General features: G+C 45.3%; 1 protein-coding gene across 5 annotated transcripts in view; it reads left to right on the forward strand.

The window, feature by feature from the left end:
* Positions 1 to 17,412, forward strand: part of SASH1 (SAM and SH3 domain containing 1) — a 220,206-nt gene that overhangs the window by 86,133 nt on the left and 116,661 nt on the right. For all 5 annotated transcript variants that reach the window (XM_070417871.1, XM_070417872.1, XM_070417870.1 and 2 more), the window contains one exon: positions 7,903 to 8,031. In XM_070417871.1, coding sequence (XP_070273972.1) covers positions 7,903 to 8,031 — 129 coding nt within the window. Of the gene's footprint in view, positions 1 to 7,902; positions 8,032 to 17,412 lie in introns of those variants that run through there.

The following is a 17,412-nucleotide window of genomic DNA, read 5'->3' on the forward strand; positions in this document are numbered from 1 at the left end:
AAGTTCTTTCCCTGGAGAGAATTAAGGATTACAAGTTCATGTACAAGATTTTGATAATAACATTTTTGATAAAAAAAATCTCAAGCTTTTCATAACCTAGGGTCAGGCAGGCTGCATTGGGCCTGACGGAGGAAGAAGGGAAGGACAAAATGCTTCTGCTGTGACTTTAAACCCATCCAACTGCTGATGACATTTCCCTAAGAGAACAGGAAGCACAGGAAGAGAAAAATGCAGGAGAACCTTGGGGGCATCTGCGTTTAGGCTTGACTGTCGATAGGGGTTGTGAGAATTCCAAGGAGACCCATGGGCAGGGAATCTATAATAGACTCCAGAGTAGAGCCTTGTGGGGGCAGATCCACCAGTGACTTTCAAACTTTTGTCACAGGTTTCCTGGAAGGTATATTTTTCAACAGGTGGATGGTCTGCATATGCATAACTGGAACGAATACTGTAGGAAACAGTGCAGACAGTCCCTGATGTGTAATGGTTCGACTTAAGACTTTCCGACTTTCTGATTCCGATATCAGGGAATTTGAATGTGGCATTTTGAATTTCGATCTTTTCCTGGCTATCGATGCGTGGATTGATACTCTCATGATGCTGGGCAGTGGCTGGGAGCCATAGCTCCCCATCAGCTGTGCTGTCAGGAGTGTGAACAACTGATACTCTACATGCACTGTGTTGGTAGCATTTTGGACATTTTTGTGTTATGTGTTTTTGCATCCCATCGTGTCTGTGAAACAACCATATGTGTCTCTTGCTTCTGGTGAGAAGCAGGCAGTTATCCTAATATGAAACTCAAGATAATTGCCCAATTGTAGGCTAATGTCAGTGTTTGGAGCATGTTTAAGGTAGGCCAGGCTAAGCTATGATGTTGGCAGTTAGATATATTCAGTGCATTTTTGACTTGATGATATTTTCAACTTATGATGGATGTATTGGGACGGAACCGCATTATAAGTAGAGGAGCATCTGTACCCTTTTTTCTTGGGCTATAAGCCACCAACATTTTCTGTTCTGTTGGTACTGTTCTATGCTCTGCAATGTTATTTACACAAATTCTGTTCTCATGGCTAAATTTATCTTAGGATTCTGGTGGCTTAGTCTGGTGTCAACCTAGAAGCCAGAAATGAAGCGGCAGGGGCCATATATTTTAGACTCTGACGGTTGTTGGAGGGTGCTGGGCATTGTGACAGCCCTGCAGGGTATCACTGACCTGTGATCTGACCTTGTTAGCACAAGGCAGGGCCCAGACCCGCAGCAGGTTCAGGTTCTGCCAGCTCGCCTTCATCTTCTGGGGAGTCCTGAGCCCAGTGTATGTGCGGGTCCAGCATGAAGAGCTCATGCTTCTGTTGTAGGCCACTCCCAACTGCCAGGTAGGAGTTGATGAGAAATAGACGTGGGTTCCAGTTGTCCTCATGGTCCCCGGGTTCTCATGGGCTCAGTTTTGTTCTTGCTTTTTCACGACCAGCTTCCTTCCTAACTGCCAGCCTGGCCAACCTATGGTGGCTTTAGGCTCAGTAGTACACGCAGAGGCAGCAGCCTGTGCAGACTGTTTGACCAACTGCCAATTACCCACAGCAGTTGTGCGTCTCTGATCTGACCTTGACCCAAAAAATCCTAATGAGTTATGACCTGCAGGGTGAGTACCACTGCAGTTGCTTGTCTATTTGGGAATAGGAAGGAACTTAGAACTTTTTATGTATACTTTTTTTTGGGTCTCATTTAAAATGCCCATGTTTGTGTGTATTTTTATTGTAAATAGTTGTACTAGTTGTAAATGGACATAGTTTATGTTAATAAGTGCTTATGGTTGTAAGTAGATATAATATATTTATAAGTAATTATACTGTATTAAGTGATTCCCTACCCCAGTCCTTTTAAAAAAAAATAAATCATCCTCACTGATGGATATTTTTTCCATTGATCTTTAGAGAGAGTGGAAGAGGAGAGAAGAGGGGGGAAGAGAGAGAGAGAGACAGGAGGGGGGAGAGAGAGAGAGAGAGAGAGAGAGAGAGAGAGAGAGATCAGTGTGAGAGAGATACATCAACTGATTTCCTCCTGCACACGCCCTTCCAGGGCTGGGGGTTGAACCTGCCACCCTTTGGTCCGCTGGCTGGCACTCTAACCATTGATGGTCCACTGGCTGGCACTCTAACCATTGAGCCAAAATGGCCAGGGTCCTACCCCAGTTTTTTCTGTTATTTTTTCGGAGACCTTTGAAGACCACTGTCTGAGAAGCAGCTGCTGAGAGTGTTGGGAAGGAGAGAGTGTTAGTATTGCCTTCTGTGAGGCCCTTCCTTCATCAGAAGTGGATTTCTGTTAACTGGAGACCACTGATGCACAGTAGTGGGTGTCATGGCATCAAGATCATATTTGCCCAAGTGATAATTAGACATAGGCTTTGGCAAGTTCTGGGTGTTTCTGGAGAGAAGGGAATGGAAGATGTGAAATCAGCCACCCTCCAGCCACCTGCCCCGTGGGTGTGCCCCCAGGGCCCTTCCTACCCACCAGCATGACCTAATATGTCCCTTTAGAATATGGTTTGGTTGTTATGTACAAAAAACTTTCCGGAGACAAACTGTATTCCAGCTCAAACCATGTGCAGAAATGCTGAGAGTGATTCTTCAGAGAAAAATATTTGAGGTAAATTATTATATATTCAATGAATTTCTCCAGAACGACGTGGCAGGATGAAATGACAGAGCTGGTACAAAACAGTGACATCTCACAAATTTAAAAAGGCTGAAGAAGGAACCAGAATTAAAGACTTTTTTTACGGCAGTAGCAATTTCATTTGAAAGGTCGCTGAAAGTGTTTATCACCTCAGAAATCTTTAAACAAGCTAATTAAGAATAAAACACATTGTGAAGTCATTGGTTAGGCTTCATGGATTTAGCTTGTAGAGGATTTAGCTATTTACTTGTCTATCTCTCTCCAAAACAACAGTATAAATGTCACGTATAAGCTATATTACACTGAGCCGTGTAAATATCACATATAAGTTATATTATATCAAATATATCCTATATGTACTTATTATTATGGACAGAAAAGGTAGAGACACAATAAATAAGTAAGCCAAGAGTCTCAACTTTGGGCATTCAGAGCAACACATTGAGTTTTCCCTTGAGGCTGTGTTTTTATACATAGTATTTAAAATAGCAAGTCCACACATTTATTTGCATTTCATTTGCATGTAATCTGCATACAGCCTTACAGATTACATGTGTTTCCTGGGGTCTCCAGAGTAATCCCCCCCCCCCCCCCCCCCCCCCCGCAAGCCTGTGAAGATACTCTAAACCAAAAATGACATCTGGAGAAAGAAGAAACAAAAATAACAATCTCATAGTGCTTTTAGTTTTCACTTTTTCCAGAGACAGAAGTACCCTGGGAGGTAAAAATCAGTTGTTGAGAGAGCAGTACTTTGTTTCTTTTCTCCTTAATTGTAAAAGCAGCCCCCACCTCATCCCCTACCCCGAGTCTGAACTGTTTGGTACATAGCCCCTTATCTCTGTTTTTGTGCTGGTGTGTAAGAGATGGATGTTTGGTAGAAACGTGTGCTATGGCTTTGCAGGAAGAATACACAAGTATTGTCTTCCATTGAGCTGACACTGGTAGTGGGACCATAGATTTAATTCAAGTCTGTGCCAGTGACCTGGATATCCACATGAAAAGATGCTGTGACATGGTCTGTAACAAGAAAAGGGAAGAGAACTTGAACTTGCACCTCTCTCTCTCTCTCTCTCTCTCTCTCTCTCTCTGACAGGGGTGGGAAAATGCTTGTAAAACAATAACGTGACACAAAATTTCACAATTTACTTTTAAGAATTATTTTGAGGAAATAAAAATTTCCCCTGTCCCCAAATTTGAATAAACATTGCTTCAGCCTCTAATGCATGAGAATCAAAGAAGAAGTGAAACAGATTAGGCAAGTATTAAACTCCAGAGCAGAAAATATAAAAAAAAAAAGGTTAAACGAGAGTTGGTTTCAATGTTTTAATAATTGTATCTATTATAATAAACTAGAGATGATTTAAAGTTACTATAGTTAGTTTATTTTGTAACATCAATGCCTCCAGACATTGGCATTGTAAGGTGTTGAGTCAGACATGGACTTCATAATCAAAAGGAAAGATGCGTACTAGGCGTGGAGCTATCGAAATACAGCTGCATTATTTAAATTCCCTACAACTAATGTTGCAAACATTTTTCGTGAGATAAATATTTTTACTGACAGGTCTGTACTATCTCAAGTAAGAACACGTTGGATAGAAACGATGCAAAGGTTTTCAGATAGTCCCGAACAAGATGGATGGGAAGGCTCCTTTCTGGGGATGGCAGACAGGACCAACTTTAAAAAAAAAAAATTAAAAAAAATTTTTTTTGCCTTTCTTGGCATTTAAATCATCAAGACTGATGAAAGTGCTAATTATGGGGACTTAGTGCACATCTGGAAAGCAATTTGGGAAAACACAGAGGCAGCTGAGCCACCCTGTTCTGAATGATCATTTGCTGAGCAACAAGTATGGAGTGAATACCGCAGCCTAAGATGTTTGCTGTCTTTGGCCTGAGTTAGTTGAACAGCTGTTTTCTCCTTCATGAGCTACAGATATATTTTGAGGCTCCCACATTGCTAGGAAGTTCCGAGTGATTGGGAGTGAGGGCTGGGGAGTTAAATGTTTTTACTAGTAGGAAAAACGTTTGATCAACAGCTTCGAAACTTTGGAACTGCAGTGAACGGTTGGTTTTGAAGGTGTTGCTAGGATATTTGAGAGAGGAGAGAAAAAGGAAGAAAGTAAGTGGAACAAAGCTACATTAATAATGGAATTTTTTTTGGAGTGGCCTTGATTTAGACCATGAAAACAGTGGGTTGTGATAACTTGTACAGCTCATATAAAGGCTGGTTATTTCTGTGAGAAGGCAGAATTCCAGATGAGAGTGCTTTGGCTGGGACACTACAACTCCTAGTGCCTCTGTAAATGAGAGATAGATAGATAGGTAGATAGCTAGGTAGGTAGGTAGATAGATGATAGATAGATGATAGATAGGTGTTAATTTCCATTAAGAATGCATAACACGACTAACAGGCTCACTCAGGCACTAGGTATTAGATGTGGATGTTGTACTTGGTCGAAGGTGGCAGGTATGTTTCATTTCCTGGATGGATGAAAGAAGGTTTCTGGGTGAGGACAGCAACGTATTCTGGGAAGACCAAGACCACTCTAGAGAGCCCAGGGTCTTCCAGGGGCCCTAGTTGTTGTGGGGAGTAGCAGGATCGGGTGAAAACTCATAAAACTGGGTTTTAGATAAAGTGTTTGAACGTCCTGTGCCCTCCACCTTCAAACACACTCCAAAGGGAGCTCCTTGGTCTCTCTCGGTCTCTGCTGGGCGAGCGAGCTAAGAAAACGGGGTTCTCGGACAGAACTGGAGGGATGGTGAGGGCTTTGTTTCCTTGACGTGTGAGCAAACATCCCAGGTTAATGGAGGCTGATGCTAACGGTGGCCCGGCTCCCTCTGTCCTCGGAGCTGTCCAGGTGCTTCCCCGCTGGCGGAGGCACTTTGCTCTCACAGTCCTGGCTGTCAGTAGCTGGTGGTCAGGACAGATGTTCCCATGGGAGCAGCTCACATGCCCTCCCTCTTTGCTGAAGATTCTTCCAGTCCTTTCTCCTGGTGTTAGCCCAGGTGCACGGGTGGGAGAGGGCCTGCTGGCGGGAAAGCCTCCACTGTGGGGGCTGCTTGTTGATTGCTGTCTGGCTCCGCTGGTCCGCCCAGTCTGCACACCTCAGCTCCTTCCTCAATGGGTTGGAACTGGGGAGGGAGGTGAAGGGCCCTGAAGCCGGGCTGGTCAGCTTGGGGCTTATTTTGTAGGATGGGACATGGGGGTGGTATGGACAATTCCCAGGGGCGAGAGACCCAATCAGATCTGTTTACTAGTATATGGCAAGGTCGCTGGAGCGGGTCAATGGCAGATTAGGAGACAGGAGAACCAGGTGGGAGGTTGTAGACATTCGTGCAGTGACCCGTGTGGCATGTGCTGTTGAGTTGAGGTGGGTCAGGGCAGACCTTTGCATCGTGATTTGATTTAGCAAATTATTTCAGGAACCTCACCTTAAGATATTCTGAGGTGCTTCCCTCTTTCCTAAGCGTGACTGTTTTCTGGCATTTTCCTTGACTGAAGACAGAAAAGCAAAGGCCCGTAGGGTAGGCTGGCCGCCTCTGTGGATTTCCTCAGAGGCTCAGCACAGAGTCCACCCTGACTGATGTTATTTCCTAATTTACTCGACAGTGAACATTTGAAGAGCAGGGCCGGTTCCTACCTCTCTACACTGTCCATCCAGCCTGCCCTCTCAGACAGTGAGGGAGTGACTTTTGCCCAGACGTGTTCGAATACATCACTGGTCTTGGACGAGCCCCCCTGGCCCCTAGCTCTATCCTGGGGACTTGGAGGCAATTACCGCAAATGTGGGAAGGGAGAATATTTTCTAGAAATTCATTGCTTTCAATTTCTGTTTCCCCGTTTAGTTCTGTAAAACCAGGGAATGCAGAAGTGGGGGTAGTGAAGATTGTTGCTCGGAGGCAGGCTCCTGACGGGGGCCCCGAGGTCTGCAGCACAAGGCTCTGGAGAACTCTTAGTCCCCAGACCTGAGCTGCACCTAAGTGTGCTTTTCAGTATGACACACGTTTCCCCGGGGTGGGGGTGGGGGGGTGCTGCTGTGAATTATGCCAAGAGGCTGGCCCGGGGTCTGTGAAATACAAAGTGTGTGCACCTTTCGGGTTGTCTAAAACTTGCATTTTGGGGGCTGTCTTGGTAAAATCATTTTTCTGGCTTGTCTTGGTAGGGTCATTTACTCAAACCAAAGGAAGGTGTGCTGGGAGGTGAAAAGGGGTAGGGGAGACCTTTCTCCGAATGAAGGGAGGAAGGAAGGAATGACTAGAAGAAAGGGCATAACTTACAAGTGGCTGCAGCATTTTTGTCATCTTAGGTGTCTGTGTTCAGACATGTATTTAGGAATCAGCTCCCTTAAAGGAAGACTATAGTCGGAAACAGGACCTTGTAATGAATGTTATGAACTACGTAGCTTTTGAACACTTACTGTGTACCAGGTGGACTTGGATGGGCTAAGTGGTTTATGATCCTTCATTACTCCTCCCTGTGAGGGAGGGACTGTTACTCTCCCACTGTTGCCAGAGGTTAGGAACGTGCCTGAGGTCACGGAACCACCCGTGCCAGCGAGCTGGGTGTGAACTCAGGAGTGTGGGCTCCACCACACCTTCTGGGCACTTTGTAATGTGTACTTTTGCATCTGTAGTTGGAATGACTCCACTTTCCTGAGGGTCTCCTGGGAGGGGATGGTTCAGGTGTGTCCCAGATGCAGCGTTCCCCATAGGTTGCTGAAATCTCTGGTGCCAATCAGAACTTCTGGGAGTGGTGTCCTGGCATCAGGATTTCACAAAAGCTTCCCAGGAGGTTCTGATGCAGCCAGGGCCCACGGGGCTTTAGGGAGCCTCGTACTGACATGTGCCTCTGCTGAAGGGACTTCCCTGGAGGTGCCTTAGCCGTGCTAAGCAGGCAGAGGTGTGGGTTAGCTGTGGCTTGGGTACCACACAGTCCCAGGATGGGGGCCTGGCTTCTTTGCCCATCAGCCCTGCCAGCTGGGGCTGTTGCTCAACTTCTTGGAGTTACGGTTTGTCTGTCTACACAGCGAGGAACTAGGTCCTGTGTCCAGGGGCTGTGCTGACGTTTGGAATTGTCACCTGGCACATGTTCCCCACCTAATAAATGACCCCTATCACCGAAAACCCTGTGGAGAGGGAGACGGCATGGCGTGGGGCGTTTGCAGGTGGACTGACTGTCTTTGTTCTTTCCCTGTTTCTCCCTCCCGCCCTCCTCACCCTCAGGATGGCTCCCTGGGCAACATCGATGACCTGGCACAGCAGTATGCAGATTACTACAATACCTACTTCTCCGATGTGTGCGAGAAGATGGAGGAGCTGCGCAAACGGCGGGTTTCCCAGGACCTGGACATGGTGAGTGCGTGGCACTGGGGACGTGCTCCTGCCCAGCCGGCTGCTCCTGTCCCTGCTCATGGCCCAACGCCCCCTCTTTGGGCCTTCTGCGGTACTGATGTGCATGGAGCATCAAACTGCAAGCTGCTGAACTAGTTTGGGATGAAAAATTTCAGATCCCTAAAAGGTTAATAACCCAGTTCTGCATGTATCAGACTGAATGAGTATTGGCTGGGGCAGTATGATCAAAACTTTGTATTTATTAAAAGGCTCAATTTTTTTTTCTTTAACTTAAGGGAAAGGATGTTTTTACTGTTGGCCAGTATATTAAGTACAACCTTTTAATTGACTTTTAAGCCCAAAGGATGTCTAAGCTACTTCTGTCCTTCCTTCCTACCTTCCTTTCTTCCTTCCTCCCTTCCCCTTCTCCTCCTCTTTTTCCTCCCTTTTTTCCTCCTCCTCCTCCTTTTATTTTTTTTTTTTTTTTTTTTTTTTTCATCTGTAGATCCCTCTGTAGCTCATTCTGGGTAGCCCTAGGCAGTGCACAGGCAGTAGCCGACTTTGCACCTTTTAGGAGGCCCCAGAGCCAGTCTACCCAGTGTTCAGCTTCAGACCACCACAGATTATAATTCTACCACAACCAAGAGCAACAACACTCAAGTGGCAGACTCAGGGAGCATCATAGGCCCACTGAAGCAAGACCTGCTCCATAGGGGTGCCTCTTGCACAGCAACTCTTCCATTGTAGTTGCAGTTGGTCCACATAGATAATCAGCCTGGAGGATCAATCCCTCTCAGTGATGTCAATAGCAATCAAGGCTCAACTACAACAGGACAATGCACACAGCTCACAGATTGGCTCACCTAGAGTGAGCTCAGGTGACTGGGGAGGCTAAGCCACTGGGTTCTATAGGATGCCTACTATACAAGGCCACTTTACCAATTCCAGGAGACGTAGAAGCTCTACCTAATATGTAGAAACAAACACAGGGAAGCAGCCAAAATGAGGAGATGAAGAAACATATTGCAAATGAAAGAAGTGAAGAAATCTCCAGAAAAAGAACTAAATGAAATGGAAGCAAGCAAACTACCAAGTACAGAGTTCAAAACAATGATTATAAGGATGCTCAAGAAATTCAGTAAGAACTTTAAGGAACTTAATGAGAACACGAACGACATAAAAAAAGGAAGACATAAATGAAGGATACGCTAACTGAAATGAAGAATAATTTGTAGGGAATCAAAAGTAGAGGATGCTGAGAATCAAATCAGCTATTTGGAATATGAGGAAGCAAAAAACACAAAATCTGAACAGCAAAAAGAAAAAAGAGTCCAAAATTATGAAGATAGTATAAGGAGCCTCTGAGACAACTTCAAGCACACAAACATTCTCATCATGGGGGTGCCAGAAGGAGAAGAGAGGTAGCAAGAAATTGTAAACCTATTTGAAAAAATAATGAGACAACTTCCCTTACATGGTGAAAGAAATAGACATAAAGTCCAGGAAGAGCACAGAGTACCAAACAAGAGGAGCCCAAAGAAGTCCATACCAAGACATAACATAATTAAAATGCCACAGGTTAAAGACAAAGAGATAATCTTAACATAGCAAGAGAAAAACAGTTAGTTACCTACAAGGGAGTACCCATATGACTACCCATATGACTAGCTGATTTCTCAAAAGAAACTATGCAGGCCAGAAGGAAATGGCAAGAAATATTGAAAGTCATGAAAAGCAAGGGCCTGCAGCCAAGATTACTCTACCCAGCAAAGCTATCATTTAGAATTGAAGGTCAGATAAAGAACTTCACAGACACAGAAAAGCTAAAGGAACTCATCACCACCAAACCAGTATTGCATGAAATGTTAAAAGGTCTTCTTTAAGAAGAAGAAAAAAGATAAAAATGAAGTGGCAATCAATACATATCTATCAATAATTGAACCTAAAAATAAAAATAAACAAACAATGGATCCAATTAACAAAATAAACAATGAATAAAATAGATCCAGAGGCATAGAAACATGGAACAGACTGATAAATCTCAGAGGGAAAGGGGTGGGAAGAGATGAACAAAAACTTATATGCATACTAGAGGCCAGATGCTCGAGATTCGTGCACTTGTGGGGGATCCCTCAGACTGGCCTGTGCCCTCTTGCAGTCTGGGACCCCTCGGGGGATGTCCAGTCAGACATTGTTCTCACAGTCTGGGGCTCTCATAGTCCTGGACCCCTCGTTTCTTACCACCCGCCTTCAGCGGAAGTAGGAGAGGTTCCTGCCACCACCACTGTACTCATCAGTCATAAGCCGGGCTCACTGCTCCTTAGCGCTGCCTTGAAGGTGAAAGAGGCTCCCATCACTGCCACTGAGCTTGCCAGCCGTGAGCCTGGCTCAGGGCTTCTTGCTGAGCAGCGCTCCCCCTGTGGGAGAGCAGTGACCACCAGGTGGCAGCTCCTGTGTTGAGTGTCTACCCCCTGGTTATCAGTGCACAACATAGTGACCAGTTGTTCTGCTGTTTGGTCGATTTGCATATTACTCTTATTATCCTGTATAATAAAAGCCTAATATGCTAAGTGTCCAGTTGTCTGGTCGGCCATTCAGCCAATCAAGGCGTAATATGCTAATGATATACTAAGGTCTCTCAACCACTCACTATGACGTGCACTGACCACCAGGGGGCAGACAGTCGACCGGTAGACCAGTAGCTATTATGTGCACTGACTACCAGGGGACAGACGCTCCTACTAGTAGGTTAGCTTGCTGCTGGGGTCTGGCTGATTGAGACTGAGTGAGATGGGCTGGACACACCCTGGAGCCCTCCTGCAGTCCCTCCCCGGATGGCCAACCTCCCGCATTCCTCCCCAGAGCAGATCATGCACCAGTGGGGTCCCTCGGCCTAGCCTGTGCCCTCTTGCAATATGGGACCCCACAAGGGATGTCAGAGAGTTGATTTAGGTCCAATCTCACAGGCCAGGCCAAGGGACCCCACTGGTGAATGAGTTCATGCACTGGGCCTCTAGTATAGGATATTACCCATAGACACAGATAATAGGGTGGTGACGGCCTGGGGTGGGGCAGAATCTGGGTGGAAAGGGGCAATGGGGGAAAATAGGAGAGGACATCTGTAATACTCTCAACAATAAAGATTTTTTTTAATGTGGCACATTTACACAATGGAATACTATGCAGTGGCGCCCAAACAGGGACCCTTAGGTAAGCCTCCCATTCCCCTAGGTAAGCCCCACTCTTGGGACGGATAGGACTCCACCTTAGAAAGAGGGTGGATAGTCTTTGCGGACTCCGTCCACACCTTTGGGAACCCCTGGAACAGGATTCCCCTAAGTAAGCCCCCCCCCCCATTGAGAACCCCCACACTCAGGACGGATAGGACTCCACCAGGGTGCTACAGACCCCCCTATAGAGGATAAGTAGGGTAAGAAGGTGGATAGTACAGAACTTAGATTGAGAAGATGTGCCATACTGAGTCCAAAGAAAGAAGACTCTGTATTGATCTTTTAACACCCCTTCTTGGTGCTATGTGTTTTAACCAAGGTCACCTCTCCGAGAATCTCCTCCTCCTCCTTTTAAAAACAAAATAAGATTAAAAAAAAGCAAGACCCCCCCTCCCCTTCCGCCCCAATCTCCCACCTAGCAATAACCATGTTGGTATTTTAGCAGATCTCTGCTCAGAGGTTGTCTGGGCATTTTTATATCAGCAATGTAATTCTTCCTTTTTTAAAAAATATGTTTTTATTGATTTCAGAGAGGAAGGGAGAGGGAGAGAGAGATAGAAACATCACTGATGAGAGAGAATCATTGATCGGCTGCCTCCTGCATGCCTCCTACTGGGGATCAAGCCTGCAACCCAGGCATGTGCCCTTGACCAATATCGAACCCGGGACCCTTCAGTCCATAGGTGACGCTCTATCCACTGAGCCAAACCAGCTAGGGCATATTTTTCCATGTTTAAGACCTCTTTGTCATCACTATTTTCATGGCTACATTCTCTTCTTTCACTCAGGTATATTGAAATCCATTTGGCTGGTTTGTAAAGGGTTTTATGTGTATAATTAGTGGAGCATTTGAACTTGCATGTGATAAGTAGTAATTGAATAGCTTAGGTCCTCTCTAAATAGATAATCTATATGTATGCTAGTATTTCCATGTTGTGCATTTATTGTAAAATACCTTACTGGAACTTCTGCTTTACTAGTTGAAATTTGCAGTTTATGTTATACTTGAATGCATTTTGGTTCAGTGCTTTTCAAATTGTTTTATTTCCCTGTGGTGACCTTAAGACCACTTCAGGAATGTGAGGCAGACAAAGAGGCTAAACCCTCCATGCCTCCTCACCACATCTGGATCACCTCCGTTTTGGCCATCTTTTATGTATCAGAGGCTATGTGGACCAGTTTTAAAATAGAGCTTTGAAATATGAATCTTAAAAAAACAAGTTTGAAAATTACTGATTCAATTGAATCCTTAACATTTTTTTTCTTAGAGTAGGAATGAAAAAAAAAAGACCCATTAAGAAGCTAGCAACAGATTCTCTTTTATTAATAACTAGAGGCCTGGTGCACGGATTCGTGCATCAGTGGGGTCCCTCAGCCTGGCCTGCCAGGATCAGGCTGAAACCAGCTCTCTGACATCCCCCAGGGGACCCGGATTGCGAGAGGGAGCAGGCCAGGCCGAGGGACCCCATTGGTACACGATCGGGGCCGTGGAGGGATCCCGGAAGGGCTCGAGGGCGTGTCCTGCCCATCTCACCCAGTCCCGATCGGGCCCTATTGGGGCCATCTCGTCTAATCCCGATCAGGGCAATCAGGGTCAGCAGGCTGGGGAGGGACTGCAGGAGGTTGGTCCGCCAGGGAGGGACCAGAGGAGGGCTCCAGGGCGTGTCAGCCCTTCTCACCTAGCCCCAATCAGCTGGACCCCACTAGCAAGCTAACCTACGGGTCAAAGCATCTGCCCCCTGGTGGTCAGTGCACATCATAGCAACTGGTCAAACGGTTGAATGAATGGTTGAACACTTAGCATATTAGGCTTTTATTACATAGGATATTATATAGGATTCATTTTATGTTATAAGGACCTGTTACGTAAGGAGCCAACTAGTGGTTTAGGCTGCACTGCTATATATTCTGTAAGTAGATGTGATCTACCTCCACCGAGTAAGACATTGGCCTTCTTATGAGCTTTAATTTCTTCTCTTAACTTGGGTCAGGAATAACATTTTATCATGACTGTCAAATAATTATTGATTCTCCTTTTGTGCTCACTGACTTAGCCATTGGCAGGGGTGGGCATTAGTATAATAAGAAGCATCAGTTGGGGACAGCTGGGAGCCTGACACCATGGCCCAGGCAGACCCGTGGTGTCTTTGTTGCCATTGGCTTCTTTTCTATAACTTTGTCTCCTGGCTTGTGTGAACTGCGGGGCTATTTTATTTCTTTCCTTTAAAGAAAGTAACGTTATGTGACAAAAAGACTCCTCTGCTTCTGTTAAAATTAATTAGGTTCTCCTGTTGGGGCATAGTTAATGAAAAAAGACTTTCCTTTTGGCAAGATTGCAGCAGAAGAACTTAAATATCGCACAGAGTTTGCAAGTTTGACCTGGAATGATAGTCTGGTAGCATACTTTGTGGCTTCCCTGGACATTTCACTGTGCAAGGAAATGATCTCCATGAATTGGGAGCTGTGTTCTCCCCAGAATTCTCGCTGGTTGGTTAGGAAGTAAGGTTACCATCATCATCCCACGGTGTTTGGGAACCTCGGAAGGCAGCTTCTACATGGGAAAGGAAGCTTGCTGGCGTTGGGAAAACCAACTTCTTCCCATGTAGACAGATGGGCCTAATTTGCTGTGCTCTCTTCCAGAGCGGCAAAAGGCAGTCTGGGGAGGAGAAACACCACATGAGCTTAATTAGTTCTCATCAAAGGTGCTAGACAGGGGTGGGCAAACTTTTTGACTCGAGGGCCACAATGGGTTCTTAAACTGGACCGGAGGGCCGGAACAAAAGCATGGATGGAGTGTTTGTGTGAACTAATATAAATTCAAAGTAAACATCATTACATAAAAGGGTACGGTCTTTTTTTTTTTTTTTTTTAAATTTTATTCATTTCAAATGAGCCGGATCCGGCTCGTGGGCCGTAGTTTGCCCACGGCTGTGCAGCTAGAATGTGGTGGTGAGTAAAATTGATGGGAACCGATTCGGGTGTGGCTAAATACTCTGTTCCCCCTTTAAACTGTAGTTCGTGAGAAAGTAAGATGCCCAATTGACATATTCAAGTTCTCTTTCTGTGAGATTGAAGGCCAGTTGCAGCGGGCAAGGGGTGGTCTCTAACTGGAGGAGACCAGGGTGGGTGCCTTGTGCCTCCCATGCCGTTCACAGGCCCCCGGAGTCTAGACGTCCCTGTTAAACGGTTAAGGTCATCATTCAGGCCATGAACACAACACCGCCGACTTAACTAAAGATCCCGCTCGAGGTCATGAGCTCATCACAGACTGAGTCCTCATGGGAACTCAGTTTTCTTGAAAAGCTGTAACTTTCAGGCCATAATGCTCCCTTCTACTGCATCAGATTTTATCTGTATTTCTTGACTTTTGAGTTCTGCCTTTGGACAAGTAGACAAACTTCTCTGTTCTGCTGTTGGAGCAGCTTCGGGTCTGAGGACCTGCACCTTAATTCTTTCTTTCTATGCAAGTGAGCAGCCCTATCAAAGCTGAATGTGAGATTTCTTGGAGAAGAAATAATCCATCAAAAGCATGAAGAGGAAATAGCGTTATAGGAGCCTAAATCATTTTATGGGGAAAAACGTAGCTTTAAATTTGTTTTATCTGCTGTAGAAAAAGTCATGTAGAGGCAGCCTTGAGCACAGAGAGTTTGAGGTGATGGGTTAAATTGGTTTAATGACTTTGTTTTATTTTTAAATCCTATGGATGAGGAAATAGTAGATAGAATAGTTACTTAAATATTTGTGTTTGGGCTTTCAAAAGTCCAAAAATGCATTGTCCTTAAGAGCTAATTACATGTCAGCTGGAGAACAAACAAACCAGGAAGACAGCCTGCCCACAGAGATGCTTGACTTAACCCTGAAAATAAAAGGTTTTGATAATTACATTAGTAATTAACTTTCTGGACTGGATAGCAAGCTATTCTTCCAGTACCTCATCACCCGGCTCCTGACTGGAATAAAGCACTTACTTGATAAAGTGTTTTTGGGGCCATTTGGTTTAGATGAAGGCAACAGAGTACAGATGGGTGAAAATTCAACAGTATAAACAGGAATTATAATGTAAATTGATAACTGCGGTGAGAATTTTTACTCCGCACCAAATGGGCCCTAAAGGACCGGTGCGTTTGGACAGCAGCCGTGGCCTCTGCTGGGGACTGGATCGTTAGTGCTCGTGAACAGCAGGGAAGTGGCCCATATCTGCACACATTTGGCGCACGCCTGAGCACCGTGTGTGTTTTTGGCTGGGAGAAGCTGCATTTGGAAATGGCTGCAGGTTTTCGAGTCCATGATGGGCCCATTTCTAGTGACGCGAAGTCTGACATCTGTCAAAGTGACACCATGGCCAGGAAGGGGACACACACAAGGTGGCCTCTATTCCTGGCCATATCAGTGTCCTCGGCATCTTTGAGGATGACTCCGTGCGGCACAGCCCTAATGGAAAGGTCCCCACTTACAGCGGGACCCCATTGACGACATGGACCGAAGCCGGGCTTGGGCTCTGTACCTCACCGTTATCACATCTGTGTGGGCACCAGGAAACGGGAGCCCAGGCGGGGACACACCCAGGTCTCTAAGGACCGGGAATGGGAGTGTAAATATGGCCATTATCACAGAGAAATGTGATACCAGAGCCATTGCCATGGAACAGTTCTCAGGTATAATGCTTGTTTCTTGCCGTCTTCATAATTTAATTGTTCCATATATAGTCGTGGACCACGAGGCATAAGAGTGGTGTCTGTCACGACTGGTGGTGATCCTTGGGCCTCTCCAGATGTTACCACTCCCACCCCAGACCCAGGCTGGAGTCCTAGCCTCCGGGCTTGTTGCAGTGGCAAAGCGTGTGGGAACCACTGCTGGAAAGTGGCTGGGGGTCTGACAGACTAGGGTTCAGATCCTGGCTGTTTTACTTAGCTGGCAAGTTGTGTAACCTCTAAGCCTCAGTTTCCCCTTCTATAAATGGAGGTAAAAATATCTCAAAGTGATTATGAGGATTAGTTGAGAAATCTGCCATCAAGTGCCTGGCACATCATCGTGAATGACCTATTACTGTTCATTTCTTTTCCATCCCTTCTGTTCCTAGTTCAGAACCTCCTGTAGTAATGCTGAAGAGGGTCTGTTAGTTGTTGATATTTATTAATATTAACTAATATTTATAATAGTCGTTAATAGTCACATGAGTGCAGAGTTTTTTTTTAGCCTTTATTTTGGGAAATTTTAAACAACTATAAAGAGCAAAATATACCAAGCTTTCTGTACCTTGTACCAGGTTCAACAGTTACCAGCATTATGTCATTTTCACTTTATCTTTTCTCCTTAGTGTAATTTTTTAAAACTTCTTCTTTGGTAAGGTAAAATTTGCATATTGACATGTGCAAGTCTTGGCTATACAGCTGTGTCTGGTGGCTCTATCCATGTCACTCACACCCAGCACACCCTGCAGTTCCCTCGTGCCCCTTCTCAGGAAGTCCTGGGGTGAGGGCAGGGTTCTCTGTGGGTGTCCTTTGGTCACTTCTGTCTTCCAGAACAGAGGATAATGCATGGCACATAATAGGTGCTCAGTAAGTATGCGTTGATTCATATATCTGGCACTTTGCTCTTGCAGAAACACATATAAAAATGTATTCTCTGTTCACAAAGAGGTCACACTTTAGATGGGTAAACAGACTATTAAAATGCTGTGCAGGAATACAGAAGAGGGCCCCTGACCCAGTTCAGGAAAATCAAAGGAGGCTTCCTGAAGGAGGTGACACCCAGGCCCATTCATACAGAACATAGAAGATTAACCTGGTGGTGATGGTGGTGGGGTAGGGGGAGTGAGGACAGTACAGAATAATTTAAGGCTGAGGTCACAGTTTGTGAAAAAGTCAGAAATTGAGAGAGAAAAATCTAGTTTTTATGGCCTGTGGCTGGAACCTAAGGTATAAACGATGTGCTGAAAAATGGTACATGCTGTTCTTTCACAGGTCCTTAGATTATTAATGATATAAAAAATAGGATGTTCTGATTCATCGCCATTCCCAAGACGAAACAAAAACCATTGCCCTTTCGCAATAGTTGACGTGCTGGGCCAAGGTGAACTAACTTGTGGTTCCACATAGACACACACACATAGTCCATTCTCTCTGTGGGGTTTTAGTTTTGTTTACCGACTGCTCTTTTGTTATCTGCTACA

Source organism: Myotis yumanensis, unplaced genomic scaffold (genome assembly GCF_028538775.1).
Source record: "Myotis yumanensis isolate MYYU_CA2020_CCGP unplaced genomic scaffold, mMyoYum1.0.hap1 SCAF_6, whole genome shotgun sequence".
NCBI classification, from domain to species: domain Eukaryota; kingdom Metazoa; phylum Chordata; class Mammalia; order Chiroptera; family Vespertilionidae; genus Myotis; species Myotis yumanensis.